General features: G+C 40.0%; 1 protein-coding gene across 4 annotated transcripts in view; it reads right to left on the bottom strand.

Moving 5' to 3' along the window:
* Positions 1–12,060: 12,060 nt before the first annotated feature.
* Positions 12,061–17,441, bottom strand: part of LOC124144769 (sodium- and chloride-dependent glycine transporter 2-like) — a 28,248-nt gene continuing 22,867 nt past the window's right edge. For all 4 annotated transcript variants that reach the window (XM_046515453.2, XM_046516260.2, XM_046517053.2 and 1 more), the window contains exons 13-14: positions 16,950–17,108; positions 12,061–14,511 (exon numbers count right to left, since the gene is read on the bottom strand). In XM_046515453.2, coding sequence (XP_046371409.2) covers positions 14,389–14,511; positions 16,950–17,108 — 282 coding nt within the window. In that variant the 3' untranslated portion in view covers positions 12,061–14,388. The remainder of the gene's footprint in view (positions 14,512–16,949; positions 17,109–17,441) is intronic.

Below are 17,441 nucleotides of genomic sequence, written 5' to 3'. Positions count from 1 at the left end.
GAAAGAAGAGATAAGTTTGTAAGTTTTCGACGAAATTGAGAAAAGGTAAAAACGAACCTTACATAAATCGAATTATGATGACGAATGAATTTAATTGGTCATGTTTTATTCGTTTAAATAATCTAATTATATTTGATATGACAAAACTACTTGACTTCGCCAGAAAAAAATCCCAAATCAATTGCAGACAATAAAATTGACAAAAAGGAAAGAATTTTTTTTTTCTATGGACAAAGGTAACTACAACCTTCGTCATGTTATCAGCATTCGTATTTCAAACTCTGTTTAATAGCTGAACGTGTGTTTAATCCCGGTCAATTTCATTGACAATGCTTGATCAATCCCCACCTGTCAATCAAAGAACATGATCGGCCAATCACTGCGTTTGAAATTACCCAGACTCAGCTCTTTTGTCCAACAACTTCAAACCAGGAAAAGGTTATTCTTTTACAATATATTTTCTGTACACCACAGTTGCCACCTATATAGTGATGTTAACATTTCGAGCAATTAGAATACTATACCACTCAAAAGAAGATTTTCTTCACATGACAGTTAGTCTGTCATGTCATGGCAGATGAAGTATGGCATGACAGATTAACTATAATCATTTGACAAAAATATCGCCAGATTAAATATATTAACATGTATATGAACAAATATGTTATTCTTTTACTTCTATCTTTTGATAAGTTTATAGATTCGAAAACCTTAAGAACTATTGATACACACAACAATGGGCGTCGCTCATACGTCAGTACCTCCGGAAATGCCATGTGTCATGTCAAAATGCCATCGTCATGACATTAGCAGTATACATATTTAGAAACTCGTATAAGGAATTGATGTGTTCTCTTTTAAAGTTTTGTATGCGTGCGTGTTTTAATTCCCCAAAGGCGAAAGGTTTGTAGTGCATGGACTGTGTGTTCGTGTCACGGTCTAAGGGACGTAACTCGTGGGTTTCGACATAACTAGGAATTAAAAACAGTGCTGAAGGTTATACAAGCTGGATGTAATGGTGAACTTGTACATCTTTGAATTATGATAGAGTACATTTTGTGCTCAACAAGAAAGAAACCCTTAATGTTTTATTAATGACGAGTCACGAATCTCATTATGATCAAGCCATGGTATGTCTCCTACAGTGAACTGTCCGTCAGCAACACCCAAGTGCGGCCTATATATAGTTTCGGATAGAAACAAACGGCTGCTGGCCACCCCGTCAGGCATCGGAATCGCCTCTCTTTATAAAACTGTCTCGGTCTAAGGGATGCAACTCGTGCGTTTCAAGGTATTCAAGGCGTTAATGGGCTTTACAAGATGGAACTATTCGGCACTGGATTCCTATTATCTATGACCAATACTACTCAACAAGAACGAACCCTATATGATTTTGTGACATTAATTCTTATTTATCCCGTCTTAATGGACTGCCTCTTTGGCCTAGTGGACAGAGCGTCTGCCGGAGATTGGAAGGTCGGTGGTTCGATCCCCTGGCCTGGCCGGTCCAATTAAACATTCTTTTCATACGAAGATTGCAAAGAGCGTCATGCGACTCTTGCTCAAAAGTTGTTTGATTAAGGTTACAACATTCAAGGCCTCAGTATAACTTTCAAAAAGTATTATGGTAGACATGTGGAGGACATTTCCAAATATGACGCATCAGTGACAAAAATAATGTCCGATGCAATTTCCTATTTTGACTTGTACCATGCGTTCCCGTGTTTTTTCAGGTGAAAAATTTACTTCCCTTTGCATGTGTTTGTGACACGTGCCACTGGTGGGACAGGATACGCTCACCTTTTCACGAACACCTGGTATCATCACTATTTGATAGTGATTCATAAACACATGCTCATGCAAAATCGAAATCGTATAATCGACTCTGCTTAATATGGAAAGGGTTTTGTCGCTTTTAATTATATATAAATGTACATGGGCGTGTTATGTGTTATTAATTTATCTAGGCTGTTTAACAGATGTCGGAATCTCACAATATTGGGATAATTAAAGTAGTATATAGAAATATAGTTGTTTTTTCTCCGTTGGGTAAAATAGGCATACAGTGAGTGAGTATGGTTTTACGCCGCTTTTAGCAATATTCCAGCAATATCACGGCGAGGGACACCGGAAATGGGCTTCACACATTGTACTCATGGCGGGAACCCTGGTCTTCCGCGTGACGAGCGAACGCTTTAACCACTAGGCTACCCGACCGCCCCGAAATAGGCATACAAGTAATAAGTGACATTCATCATCGATAGCTAGAACCTTACACATTGTACATAATCGTCCTGCTCTTGGAGTTCTGATATATCACCCACTCTCGATGCACAGATGCACATGTTATGTTGAGCTACATACAGCTGTCCAATGTTATGTAAGGTACTGGTTCAAAAGACCCTGTTGCAGCTCCTTGTAACTAAATCAAGTCGAAAACACTGTAATCACCTTTTGTACAGCACCCACTTCCGTCATGCCTGACACTACACTATTTTGCACAAATGTATGATTAACAATTGATTGATAAAAGTTTATACATAAGGAACATCATAAATGATATATGTTACTGAGCACACTTTAAGCAAAATGATGAACACTTCAAGATGATATAGAGTTTAGGATGAATGTTTAAGGAAACCCAATACTAATAGTCGTAAAAACACATGTTTAATTTCTTGAAATGCACCATAGTCTCGCTATGATCATGATCGAGCGATGACAACGTTGCAGTAGTAAGGAACGAGTGAATGTTGTGCAAACAGTTAGCAATATTCAAACCTTTATTAGGTGCGGTCGGGTAGCCTAATGGTTAAAGCGTTCGCTCGTCACGCCGAAGACCCGGGTTCGATGCCCGACATGGGTAGAATGTGTGAAGCCCGTTTCTGGTGTCCCCAGCCGTGATATTATTGGAATATTGCTAATAGCGGCGTAAAGCCATACTCACTCACTCACTCCACCTGTATTACTACCATTTTACAACATAAAGGGACAAAATAATTTCCATAATTATAAAAACATCTCTCCTAAGAGAGGAGTCCATTGTACGATTCATCAGCACCATAAGCATTGATTAGGGATCACACAAACCAGTGGTTGATAATATGAGCAACGACCCCAGGCAGCGAAGGTCGAGGAACCTGCACGGCGATTCAACTGAGCCATCCCGTCAGTTAAAAGACAGTCACAATAATTACATCCATCTATTTAACAGTCTTGGCACAAAACAACTAATCCTATATTGTACTGGGATCTGCCCACTCTTGAGATACCAGATGAATGAAAATATATTTTTCAAAAAATGCAAAATCATCAACTTACTAACTCATTTTCTTAATAGCACCCCATAGGTCGCCTCTGGTCATTACGAGTTATGTCCCTTCTAAGTCTCTCCTATTGACCAATCAGATTCCACCTCTCGTATCAATTGCATTTGTTTCAAACAAAATGGCGGCGCCCAGTCAAGACGATCTGCTCGATAATCAAGATCTATATTGTGATAAAACGGGTCTTACCTCGCGAAGTGCATCAAATCACGTGAGCACCTTGAAACGCGAAAAGACTTGGAAACTATCTGTTGACAACGAGTTGGAGGTGCACATGCTTTGCAAATCATGCAATTGACCGAAATCTGCACCACAGTTTACGAACCGGAATTCGATTTTGGTGCGCGATTTTGATTGGACTTTGCATTGACTCGTTAATCCAGCCAAAATGTTAACTCCATAATACCAGCCTTGTTCGGCAAGGGTGGAAACTGGACTTTTATAGTCACTTAACTCCCTTGCCTCGGGAAGATGATAACAAGGACGCTTATGATATGGTCGAATGAATGCGTATAATAATAAACGCCATATCACAACGCCATCTTGACAACACAAATCATTGAAACTTCGACATCGAATGCAAGGTTGGATTGCATGACGTTTATTTAAGACCTGGCTAGAAAGTTTCTTTGATGTGGACACGCTTCAGCTTTTTATCCTTGTTCGGGGTGGTTATTGTGATATTTTACGGTAACTTCAATCACTATCACAGCTGTCATTTGTAAGTCATTTTGTTGGTGGTGTTCCATAAGCGGTCAACCAAGGCTGTTAAATGAGTTTGTCAACAAACTTTAACCAGATGTTACGTTCTAGCATTTAAACTATCATGAGTAAAAATACCATCATGATAAGGTGCAGAGTTTGCTTATAAAGAACATTTTTTTATATACAATAAAATTGTTTAAGAAATTATTTAGTTACCGCCCAAAATGTAACTAAAAACCCAACGATATAAGGGTCTGTACACTAACGTCGCTTTTATAGTAAATAAAGACGTTTTTATCCATACATTTTGTCTTCTTTGTCATCCGCCAGCTTCTAAGTAATGCATACCAAACAATTTAAAAAACATTAAGGTGCATAAGCAATAAAAATGCAAGGGAGTGGTCTCTCAATCTGAACCTGTCACAACAACTACGGCATATTTTTATTAACGGTATATCATTAATATGTCTGACGGGATACAGTTATTAAGAGAATATCACAACTACCGTATATGTGAAGTTGTAAGGTATAGGCATATATTTCCTAGAAGATGTGAAATCCGGATTAATACCAAATGTTATAATTGGGATAACACTTTCTTGGTAAAGTAAAGATTCTCGTACTTTTTGGGGGGTTGAGTCCCGTCCGAGATTCGAACCAACAAAAAGTACAAGAATCTATACTTTACCAAGAAAGTGTTATCACAAGTATATCATTTGTTACATTTGACCACTTTCTAAATGGCATTGTGTGTTCACGGATTCATACCGGTTTTATAGTGCTAGCCTACTGAGATACTCTTCCGGCGTTTAACATGGACTCTCCAATCATTCGTGTCGACCAGTCCTTGTTTTATACCCTTTATCTCGAACCCCAGGAAGGGTTACAAGTGAACCATCGTTTAACGTCCTTTGATATGACGGGGTCGGGGATCGAACCACCGACCTTCCGCTCTCCGGGCACACGCTCTTTACACGACACCACGGAGACAGTCTAGGTATAATAACACTCCTACACTGGATCTAAATAAGTAATCAACTGGTGTCGTGGATCTTTATATACTTGAGTGTGAAGTTGCACATCCAGAGTCAGAAAAAATTAAGGACCTTTACATATGTCTGACGTAACATACAGTAAACCGTCACTGACAAAACAGATGCCATCAGGAGACTGAAGACCATCCTGTTCCTGGAGAACATATCTGACAAACTGACGCAGGTTTCATCTTTATACAGGAGATGGTGATGGCAGTTGTGATAATCAAAGGCCGAGTCAGAGCTCTGTCTCTTGTAGGAGTGTAGGAGAAAACAGCGTCGACGTCACTGGTCTTGTATTACTGAGTATCAAGACGCGACGTTAAACACAATTTCACCTCACCCCAAGCTCTTGCTACTGGTGACATGGATACAGTTTGGACTCCAATGCTGACTGACTGCAGTATGTTCCTTGTCATGTCCAGTATGTCCGCTAACTCATCACATGTACCTGCCACCAGTTGTGAAGTACCCAGACTGGCTAGTGCGTGGTGCTTTTCGTTTGTTTTGAGAGTTGACAGCAACACAGGATCTGGAGTTACATCAACTGTAACTATTTCACTCCTGTCTGGAATACCGACAGCTGTCTGACTCCCACTTAACGTTGCCATGGATAATCAGAAAGCAGCATATGTTTTTTCAAATGATTTGGAATGTCATGTTTATATATTTTGAGTTTAATGTTAGTCTGATCTGCAACTACTGTTACATTGATATCGTCAACCATTACCACTGTGACGTCATGAAAATAAGGATTGCACGTGTCCTCATCAACCATACAGTCAATGGTGTTATGTAGAACAGAAGTGGACTCGAATAACTCACACATTGAGCGAATGTAACCTCCCCCAGCTGTAGCTCGTCAACTGCTTTCCTCCGCCTGTCCATGTCGTGTGTGAAGACAACCCTGGTCTGTTGTCTGTATACGCTTTACCGATCGACTCACACACGGCACACATGTCCATCTCACAGTTGCAAATGGACGCCACAGCATTGGCTGTGAACCCATTCTGCTGCTGCTGCTGCTGGTGGTGCAGCCGAGCTCATTCTCCTGGGATTTCATATCTGCTTGTAATTTCTTTACTTGTGAACTAGAAGTTTGGTTGACGCCATCAATGAGTTGCTTCTATTTCCTAAAAATGCCTTCCACTATTGTCTCTCGTAATTTTCTGATTGGATCTTTGATATCTTGCGCATTAGTCTGTAATGTTGGTTTTCAGTTCTTGGTTTTGATTTGAAAACTGTTCTTTCACAATAATCTAAAGTATCGATATCGTCGCAATTCCTGTGTTTTATACTGCAGCATTATAACAAATGGCCATTTTACATTTTTTAATTTTTTTTTACACTAGAGACATTTGCATCGGCAGCTGCAAAGACAAATAGCAGTCTTAAGTGCGGACGCACACATCAGCATTTAGAAAAATGACAGTAATAAATTGCAATCAATGAATTTTGACAATATGTTTTGAATTATGACGTTCTTAAAACGCAGACAATATTGTCTTTTGACTGTTTTAAACGTTAAAATATTTGTAAAAAGAAGAGTCCATTGTACGTGTCCGATGTTAACATGAACATGGGTTTATGACTCACGATGAGTTAGTGATGATAGCGCTCTTTTGGCTTTCTCGTGAATGAAATCTATAATATCTGTTGCTGTGGTGATGATCAAATCAGTTTCTGACACTGTGTCGTCGTGTAAATCAGGAGTGTGCCTGTCCCCATCTTCCTTACAGTCAATGATGTCGTGAAGAACAGGAGTAGCCTGACTGTCACTCACATCAGGGACGACTTTAACTTCTCCCAGCTGTAGCTCGTCAACTGCTTTCCTCAGTTTGTCCATGTCGTGTGTGAATACAACCCTTCCTGGTGCTGGTCTGTTGTCCGCTTCTCTGTTGTCTGTATGCGCCTTACCGATCGAATCCTAGACAGCATACATTTCCACCTCACAGTTGGACGACACAGCATTGGCTGGGAACTCATACTGCTGCTGGTGCATCTCCTGGAATTGGATATCCACTGATAATTCTTGTAGTTGTTTTTCAGAAGTTTGGTCGACTTCATCAAGAAGCTGTTCCTCTTTCTTTAAAATGACTTCTACTACTCTCTCTCGTAATTTTCTGATTTGATCTTTGATATTTTGCGCATTAGTCTTTACTTCTTTGATTCGAAATTTCTTCAAGATTATTCTCTTTTTTGAAGCTGTCATGTTGATTTTCAGTTCATGGTTTTCATTTGACACTTTTTCTTTTACTATCTAAAGCATCGACATCGTCGCACTTCCGGTGTTTTAGACTGCAGCATGTGTGACAAATGGCCATCTTACAATCTTGACAGAACAACTCTATCGCTTTGTCTTTGTGGATATAACACATGAAGCGGCGTTTTGTCTATCTCTTGGTAGGATCAGACAAATCCACTATTTCATGCTCACGTGACATTGGCATCATGTTATGCATCTTGAGACATCCATCACAGAAAACATCGTCACAGATGGAGCACCATGCAGTGGCTGGAGTGGTCTTCCCTTGAGTTTTGCAAACACTGCAGACATTTGCATCGGCAGCTGTAAAGAAAAATATTAGTCTACATTGGGGACGCACAAATCATCATTTGGTATTTTTTAATTATAAACTTGACAATTTTGTAAACGTTGAAAACTGACAGTATTTGAGAACCTCAAAAATATTACTAGATGTATATTTCTAGACTATATATGTCTGTTTACGGATTTAATATTTATATACATTTCATAATATATTTTATGAACACATGCATGTAGATGATAAGTATACTATACTACGACATTGGTTCGGAACATCAACGTCCACGCAGTTTCGCATTTGGGTTCAACGTATTACACGTTTCATATAATATACGCATACACAGAGTACATGCATTTCTAAAATATTTGTAAAAAATACATACAATTCGGTTTTACATTTGAGATTAAGCCATCTTTCTATGACATCTGAATATATTTATCCATTATTTACCTTCTGTCCCTGGTGCCAAGTCATCCATTAGCCCCTGTATCACGTGGCTTGGTTTCAGCTGACTGATTCACTCCTCTACTGAACTGTCAGAGTTGGCCACCTTCGTCAGTTGTCTACAGGAGGGACATGGGGCGGACTTGGCTTGTATTGCTTCAAGCCGTGTGTTGGTGTATTTCAGCAGACATAACTTACAGAATGTGTGATGACACTGAAGTGTGGCTGGGTCTGTGAACACCTCTGTACAGATTACACAGGTGAGGTGATTTTCTGTCAGCGCCTTAGCGGTCGCCATCTGTGAAACAGAGAGTTTAGTTAGGGGTGCATTTAATATTCCTTTTCCATAAAATGACTTTCCCAACTCAAATCATAGGAAAAGCTAATAATTTGTAATAAATACAAACATAACTGAAGGAAGACGAGCTTACTTCAAAAGTAGTCACCTCGACTTTTAACGTCAACGAATCAATACGAAGATGTCATACATCTCTTCAAGATTGTTTGATGAGGGTTACAGCATTCAATGCTTTGATATAGTTTTCAAAACAGTTTATGCAAGAACTGTTGCATCAGGGGCCAAAAGGATATCAGAAGCAATTTCCTATTTCCTGCGAGATGAGCACATATTTTACAAGTACATGTACATATGAAGCATCGGGTCCTTCAGTTTCTTTCACAATCTTGCTGCTCTAAAGTTGTCTTTTGAGAGGGTGACCGGGGTGAACTTGTTCAGGCACCAACTGTTGAGCAAGATAAACCAGCTTTTCGAAACACACCTGTTATCATCACTATTTTATTGTGATTCATAAACACATGCTTGTGATGAAGTCAGAATCGTATGCATTCAATATATACTTCTATGAACTTATCTTTCATTTTGTTTCCACCTATTGGCATTGGGGGACACTACAAGCCACCACCCCATGCTGGTCATAGGGGCCTACAGAATTGAAAGTCGGGTAGTTTGATTGTGTGTCATGTAACTGTCATGCTGTCATGCATCTCACTGCGGTATAAAACAACATCCACATACACACTCACTATTTTAGTTATTTCCGACCCCTGCATTTGACATTCACAGGTGAACTATACATTCCGACAAAATGTGAGGTACATGGCTCTCAACATTATGGTGTTTGTGAAAGCCATCCCCTTATGTCTGCTAAAAACTTGTCTCACTGCATGACCATTTTCCATTTTTGTAGTTATTTATTTATTTTATTCTCTTTGCATGATATGTAATATAAATATTTATTTTTCAAATAACCACCAATCCCATGAAAACAAAAAAGGTTTTCACCTAACTACTTAACATATTTTCGGGGTACGGGTGGCCAAGTCGTCTATGGCGCCGCGATTCGCTGTGCAGAGTTGCGTCCCTTGGTCACGCCAGAAACCGATGATTGTGGGTTCGAATCCCGGTTCGCCCCGATTATGTTTCTAGGTTTGTCAGCACCATACCCGTGCTCGTGGGTTTCAACGAAGTGGTAAACGTCAGAGACCTGCATCACTTGGCGCCAAATGTCTGTATATGCAAACAAGAACATAGTCGGAAGGTAAACATCACAATATTGAGTTTGGTATTAATACACCACCACCACCACCTGGTTGCTGGCCTCGCGTGTGTCACGTGACGTGACTTCACCGTCGTGATCTCTGAACGGCAGTAATGTGCAATATCGACATTTACTCAACGATTTATAGTTAAAGGTAAATCAGTCTGCCTATTTAGTTTCGCATGTGCGCATGCGTGTGTTGTGTGTATATTCCTTCTCTTTCCTGTTGTAACGTTCTTGTGTAAGCTTCTTGTGGGCACAGTTTGACAATTACTTGATCAGTAGAAAACGTTTATTGCACATCAGTTTGTTCATACAAGCATTGTGATATTGGTATGATTTTCAGACAATGAAATCACTCTGAGGTATTGAGATGGTTTCCTGAAATGTTTTAAGGACGTAGGCCGGTTCTGCATTAAGAGTATTTGACTTTTTCTAAGAAACATTTTTTTCTGAAAGGCTTCTTGCTGTAGAGTAAAATGTCCTTTACATCAGAAATGACGCTATAATGCTTACCAGGCAGTTCTTTCATCAAGTTTGGGAAAAGAATACGGAGGATGTTGAATGTGTTAAAGTCATAGTCACGCTTTGCAGCCATGGCGACAAAAGACTTGCACACAGATACATTGTCCTGTTGGAACAGCACACCTTTAGTGAGTTTTCCACGACGTTTGATATATTGCCTTAGCAGATTAGCATAAAGGACCGACCATTTGATATTCCTGGGACATTTTACACACACACACACACACACACACACACACACACACACACACACACATTCTTGAAAAAGATGTATTATGCTTCAGACTGTTCATTAAAAAAAGCCAAAACATTCTTGTAAGGTATTTCTCGAAAATAATTCAGGTTCATAAGTTCCAACAATTAAATAACTGATTTTGTAGCAGTTTTTGATATGAAAATCCAGCCCTCAACCCCACCTCTCAGAATATCAATTGGTAGATCCCCAATGTTGGTCATTAATGGTCTTGACTTTCGGTGGCCAACCTGTAGATTTATTTGGAATCCAAGAAAACCGAAGGTATCAGTCTTTGCCTTCTTCGAAGGAGGAGACTTTCGATGTTTCCACTGTCTTGACTGTTGTTTAGTCTCTGGCTGCTCGTGGTGAACCCAAGATACAGCCATGATTACAGCTCAACAAAATCAGCTGCTTCAAAACAAAGCTTCAAATTTTCACGAGTGATGATGAACCTAGGGTGTTTTTGAGCTGGAGTCAGAAGCCTAGGAACCCAGCCCATGCTGCAACCGTTGTCATGTGCGCTTCATTCCGCGGAATGTTCTAAACTCGCCCATGAGACATGTGTACTGTAATGACTATTTGATGTGTCGTCGATCATCCATAATCATATGACGTATTTCATTAACACTTTCCTCAAAGTGGTAGTTGAAGGTCTGTCTGATCTTGAATCATCCTCGAGGCTCTCTCTTCCTCTCCGCACCAACCTCTTAATAGAAGGAGCATTATCTCCTAAAGTTGCCCGCATGAATGTCTGTTGGGAGTAGTCACGTTCATGCCTACAGAAAAATGCTTACTTTTTGTGTATTTGGCTCAAATGCAACATGAAAGCATGGCATGTATTGTACTTAAGACATGCACACTCTTAGGGTTGTACTGTACATGAGAACCTTTCAACCAGCCCTCGTATATGTGTCATGTCTTGTTGCGTTAAGGATGTTGCGTTCGTACCTGCGTACACGTGTGTGTGTTTGTTGGTCTTGCCGCAAGTAGCAATACTTCAGAATTTGGCCTGTCATAAAGGCCAATGATATTAAAACCAATATCCACGCCGTAGGGTTACGAGGACATGCTGTTTGCCGAGGCACCGAGCCTGGCCACTTGATCCATTAAGTCTCTCCTCACGGCAGCATAGATGGGAACAAAACCTGTCATAATCTGTCAGAGGAGGAACCGAGGCTCCTGGGATGTATTCAAATGAAGGACCACACGCCACTAAGGACAACGTCTGGACCTCATCTCAAAGGGGGCTTCAGATCATGTCCCTCTTAATGATGCTCTCGCTCGGAAAATACAAGCATTCTGGCGCTCGGCTGACATCACCATGGCATATGTTCAACTTGAATAAGTATATTGACAAAAATCGGAAAACCGTCGATGATCTTCCTGGCATTTTCATCTGAAACATCTCCATATTATTCAAAACGTTATGCCTAAGGTATATGAGTAGAGACGTCAAGCCAGTTTCTTCCAAATCACTCTCCAACCTTGAATCAATTGTTATCAGGTCTGACAGAACAGCTCTTGTTTAACAACATCCAAAACAGGAGACAGTAATCTGACTCTGGCTCTTGCACGACCTGGAAGTATCACAACAACCAGCACAGAAGTTTTCTTAACAGCACCTCCACAAGTTGATTCAGTTGATATGATCTCATTTACTAAGATAGAAAACTCGAAGCAGAATAATGCAGCATATTTTTATTTACGTAACAAATAATGTCCATTGGTCCGACGTATGCTGATTGTATTTGGTTGCATGCATAATTATCTAAGTTGATCTGGGTGAGGTTACGTGTGATGCGAACCAACCCAAATCATGTATACAGTCGATCCATACACAGCTTCATTAAACCAATATATTACTGAACAGGAAGTCTCTAACTGTTTTGATAATCTTGCAAATAATAAATCTCAAGGACCAGATGGCATCTCAACTGAGTTCTTTAAAGCATCAAAACCTTACACAATTTCTCTCTTTACGTTAATAGTTAATAAGATATTCCAAGACGGATGTTTTCCTGATATCTGGGGGGGAAGCATTATTTGTCCGAACTTCAAATCTGGTGTGAAGGCTGACCCCAACAACTACAGAGGTATATCACCGATAGACTCTGTGTGTAAGATATTACTTCTATTTTAAACAATCGGTTACGACAGTGTTGTGATCAAAATACTATTATTCATGAGACACAAGCAGGATTCAGATCAAATTATTCCACTGCTGATCACATAGTTTCACTCTATGCAATGATCAAGAAATACGCCTGCAAAAAGAAAGGGAAATTCTGCTGTTTGTTTATTGATTTTGCAAAAGCCTTTGATACTGTCAAACATGACGTATTACTGTCAAGCCTTACAATGAGGTATAAATGGGAAACTCTTCAAAAAATATATAATCTATTTGCTCTCATGTCGCTGATACTGCATTACATATACAAAAAAAGATGATTGGTTTGGATTATCTTCGTGAATTAACTGGTATGAAAGTAAATGTGAAAAAGACTTAGGTTACCGTATTTCGTAACAGCGGCCCACTGCGACACTATGAGAATTGGTCTCTTCACGGCCAGAAGCTTGAGGTGGTGTCATTTATAGATATGTAGGTATAGTATTTACACCCAGACTAGTTTGGACTAAAGCACAGTTCTGCCTTGCATGACAAGCAAATAAAGCCCTTATACAGGTATCAAAAGTAGAGTAGGTAATAATAATTGATCTGATCTTTTCAGGATTTTTTATGCAATGGTTACACCAATATTGTGCTATGGGTCAGAAATCTGGGAAACAACATATTGTAAAACTACTGAAAATGTTCAGATAGGAATGTGCAAATATTTCCTGAAAGTTGGTAAAAGTACAAGCAATAATATAGTACTGATAGAATGTGGTAGAGCTCCACTTCAGCTTACTTACATGTCACTGGCAGTTAAGTTCTGGTGTAGACGAATCAATCTTGATAGAAATAGGGTACCTCATCAATGTTTTTTAATGTTAAAGTCTCTTGGTGATGCTGGCAGAATCACATGGGCTACACTTATCAAACATATTCTATTTCAATTTGAGTTTGGTTTTGTATGGATTACCTAGGATGTTGGGAATATTTACATTTTTATCATATTTAAAAAAAGACTTCTTGATGATTTTAAACAAAACTGGTAGTCTACACTACACTCTTCTCATAAATGTGCTAACTATGTGTTATATAAGACCCTTTTACATGTGGAAACATACATATGCATTGCTATTTTTGCATATGCCTTTATATTTGAGAATTTGTTTAACAAGATTTAGATGTGGCAATTTTAGACTTATGACAGTGAGTGAGTGAGTTTGGTTTTACACCGCTTTTAGCAATATTCCAGCAATATCACGGCGGGGGACACCAGAAATGGGCTTCACACATTGTACCCATGTCGGGATTCGGACCCGGGACTTCGGCGTGACGAGCGAACGCTTTAACCACTAGGCTACCCGACCGCCCCTAGACTTATGACAGAAACAGGAAGATACACTGATATACCATACCATTGAAGACTGTGTCCTCATTGTTGGCTAAATGACAAAATGTACTTAGAAGACGAGATCATGGTTTACTTGTATGTCATGCATATACCTCTATTAGAAAAAAAGTATATAAGTAAATACATCAGAAATGACAGTGCAGTAAACATATTCATAAATATTATGAACACTCAAAATACACAGTGATCTGTATGTACCTTTTCAATGTGCGAAAAATAAGAAATATCTTCAATACCACTTAATATACCTATTAACCAGTTAATACACCTCTCTCTCTGTGCGTGCGTGCGTGCGTGCGTGCGTGCGTGCGTGCGTGTGAAATGAAACTTCTATGTCTGTATTTGGGGCCACTGGCCTCTATACTGAATAAATTGTCTTGTCTTGCATGCATAATTATGAATCTTATCCTTGAAACAGATGAAGTTGTGAAAGAAATTAGGTACATCCAAACTGAAAAAGGCACAGATGTCTCAGAGATCAATTACATGGTCAGGTCGTGAACACTGCCTTAACTCTTCCTAACAGCGTCATGTATCGGGACTTCTGGGCGTCATATTCCGCCCGGTAGGCTGGATCGGCTGGGCCCCAGTCCGGCTTGGCACTCAAAGGAGCCTGAAGAATCCACACATAGAACAATACAGTCAAGGTTATACATCTCTTACGGACCTACCAATGTGTACATGTGTCAAATGATACTGGACGTACACATACAGTGACGGTTTATGCATCTGAAAGAGAAATTGAGTAAGTTGTGATGCAGTCCCGGTTGGTTCACTTCAAGAACAGCGATTCACCCTACCAGGTTCTTTGAAAACACAATCAGCCCACTCGTCTAAGGCACAGCATAGTTGCGTCCTTTGGGCACGCCAGAAACCTATGGTCGTGGGTTCGAATCCAGAGTCGTCCCGATTATGGTTCTAGGTTTGTCAGTAGTAAACTTGTGCTCATTGGTTTCAAGTCCAGGGCATGCATCACTTCGGGCTGTCTTTCCACATAAAGCTGACACGCCACGATATAACCAGAATACTGTTCGAAGCGGCATAAAACCCAACTCACTCACTCACTCACTTTACTACAATCAGTTAAAGATGAGGCAATGATGAATGGTACTGCACAGTGCCTCCATATTTCAAAATATCACAGTTAGTGTTTCCAAGATAAACTTCTCTTCTAGTGTCAAACGATTAAGAGTTCACATTGATTTATATGTCAGCATAGTTCTTCTTAGCATTGACCATAGTAGCAGTCTCCTTTACGGCATTAAGCATCGTCAGGTGCGTGTACAGAAAATCCAAAACACAGCCTCTAGAATAATTACCAGAACATCCAAGTGGTCACTGATAGCACCAACGCTCCAGAATCTGCACTGGTTGCCAGTCGACGCAAAGATCCGGCTTAAAACCAAATGCTTGCCATACCAAGGTCTTGCACCGTCATACCTTACTGAACTTCTCTCTACATACATTTTGTTTATTGTTTAACGCCGCACTCAGCAATATTCCAGCCATATGACGGCGGTCGGTAAATAATCGAGTCAACCTAGTCAGCGAGCCTGCCCTCCCGATCCCGTTAGTCGCCTCTTACGACAAGCATGGTCACCTTTTACAGCCTCTGTCTACTTACAAACCTGAACGCAGCCTCTGAAAACCAGAACTTTTTGTCTGAATCTGAAACTGTTTGGGCTAAGATCTTTGGCTATTGCGCCACCCACGCTGTGGAACAGACTACCAACTCTCTTGAGGAATGCTCCACTACTGGACTCTTTCAGATCCATGCTCAAAACCCATCTATTCTTACTCAACAGTGTCTCTTACTTTCAACAGTGTCTCTTACTTTCAACAATGTCTCTTACTTTTCAACAGTGTCTCTTACTTTCAACAATGTCTCTTACTTTCAACAGTGTCTCTTACTTTTCAACAGTGTCTCTTACTTTCAACAGTGTCTCTTACTTTTCAACAGTGTCTCTAACTTTCAACAGTGTCTCTTACTTTTTAACAGTGTCCCTTACTTTTCAAAAGTGTCTCTTACTTTTCAAAAGTGTCTCTTACTTTTCAACAGTGTCTCTTACTTTCAACAGTGTCTCTTACTTTTCAACAGTGTCTCTTACTTTCAACAGTGTCTCTTACTTTTCAACAGTGTCCCTTACTTTTCAACAGTGCATTAAAGTGCATTACAAAGACCCTTCTTTTGTCATTATTTTAATTATTATCATAGTCAGTCACACAATCAGCCTCTACAACAATCAGTCACACAGTCAACTCTCACAACAAGCAGTCACACATTCAGCCACATATTCAGTTCTTTCAAGAATCAGTCATATGGTCAGCTCTTAATCTGCCACACAGTCAGCCACATAAAACGCGCAATATAAACTCATATTTCATTTCCGTGGCGTTGATCTTTGCCCTTCATCGCGGCTCTATCCGGAAGAAATAGTGTTCCCTACAAGCCACCTTGTGATGGACGAATAATGTATAGCAACTCAACTTCTCTCTCCCCCAAAACACTTTCTCACAGGAGAATGTTTCTCAATGTTTCTTCCCCTTCCCCTTTTACGACACGCTTGTCGGTAAAGGCGACTAACGGGATCGGGTGGTCAGGCTCGCTGACTTGGTTGATGCATGTCATCGATCCCAATTGCGTGGATCGATGCTCATGATATTAATCACTGGATTGTCTGGTCCAGATTCGATTATTTACAGACCGCCGCCATATAGGTGGAATATTGCTGAGTACGGCGTTAAACAACAAACCAACCAACCCCTTTTACGTTATACTTTTAACTTCTTTAAGAGGCGTTTAGAAGTTGGAGCTCTAAGTAGGGATACGATTTATGGATGACGACTTGCTTGATAACGGTGTTAGAACCTACATCGAAACGTCGCTCCGGTGTTAGAACCTACACCGAAACGTCGCTCCTAATTGTAATAAAGAAGTTGTCACCTGCTTGATAACGGTGTTAGAACCTACACCGAAACGTCGCTCCTAATTAATAAAGAAGTTGTTCATCCATAAATATTATCCTTACTTAGTTATCCTGTTAATCTTACCTGATTTCTAACAAGAACGAACGAGACCACAACAAACACTGGAATCGGCGCAAGCGGTACCAGGGAAATGAACCAGCCCATCACTTCAGCCCACACGGGGAAACTGTAGCTACCATAAAATAGTCCGTGTTCTTGAGAGAGGGATAGAAGCAACAGCAACTGTAAGGTAAGACGAGAAGTACAGTTACCCAATACAGATTTTAATCTATAACCAGATAATGGAATTATATTACATTCGAAATGTTAAATGTGACGATACTTACATCTTATATTCTGGTTTACATGTAATAATATTAACATGTATCAATTTCAGGGCGTATGCGGCTTGACAAACTGCACTCGAACTTTGGTTTCACACGACCTTGCAGATTATGAAATCCAAAACGCCCTGCTAATATCAGATCAAGCCCCAAAGACATGGTTTGGTTTGGTTTGTTGTTTTACGCTGCACTCAGCAATATTCCAGCTATATGACGGCGGTGTGTAAATAAT

Source organism: Haliotis rufescens, unplaced genomic scaffold (assembly GCF_023055435.1).
Source record: "Haliotis rufescens isolate VD_foot unplaced genomic scaffold, xgHalRufe1.0.p SCAF_17, whole genome shotgun sequence".
NCBI lineage: Eukaryota > Metazoa > Mollusca > Gastropoda > Lepetellida > Haliotidae > Haliotis > Haliotis rufescens.
This window is presented reverse-complemented; position numbering and strand designations above follow the sequence as displayed.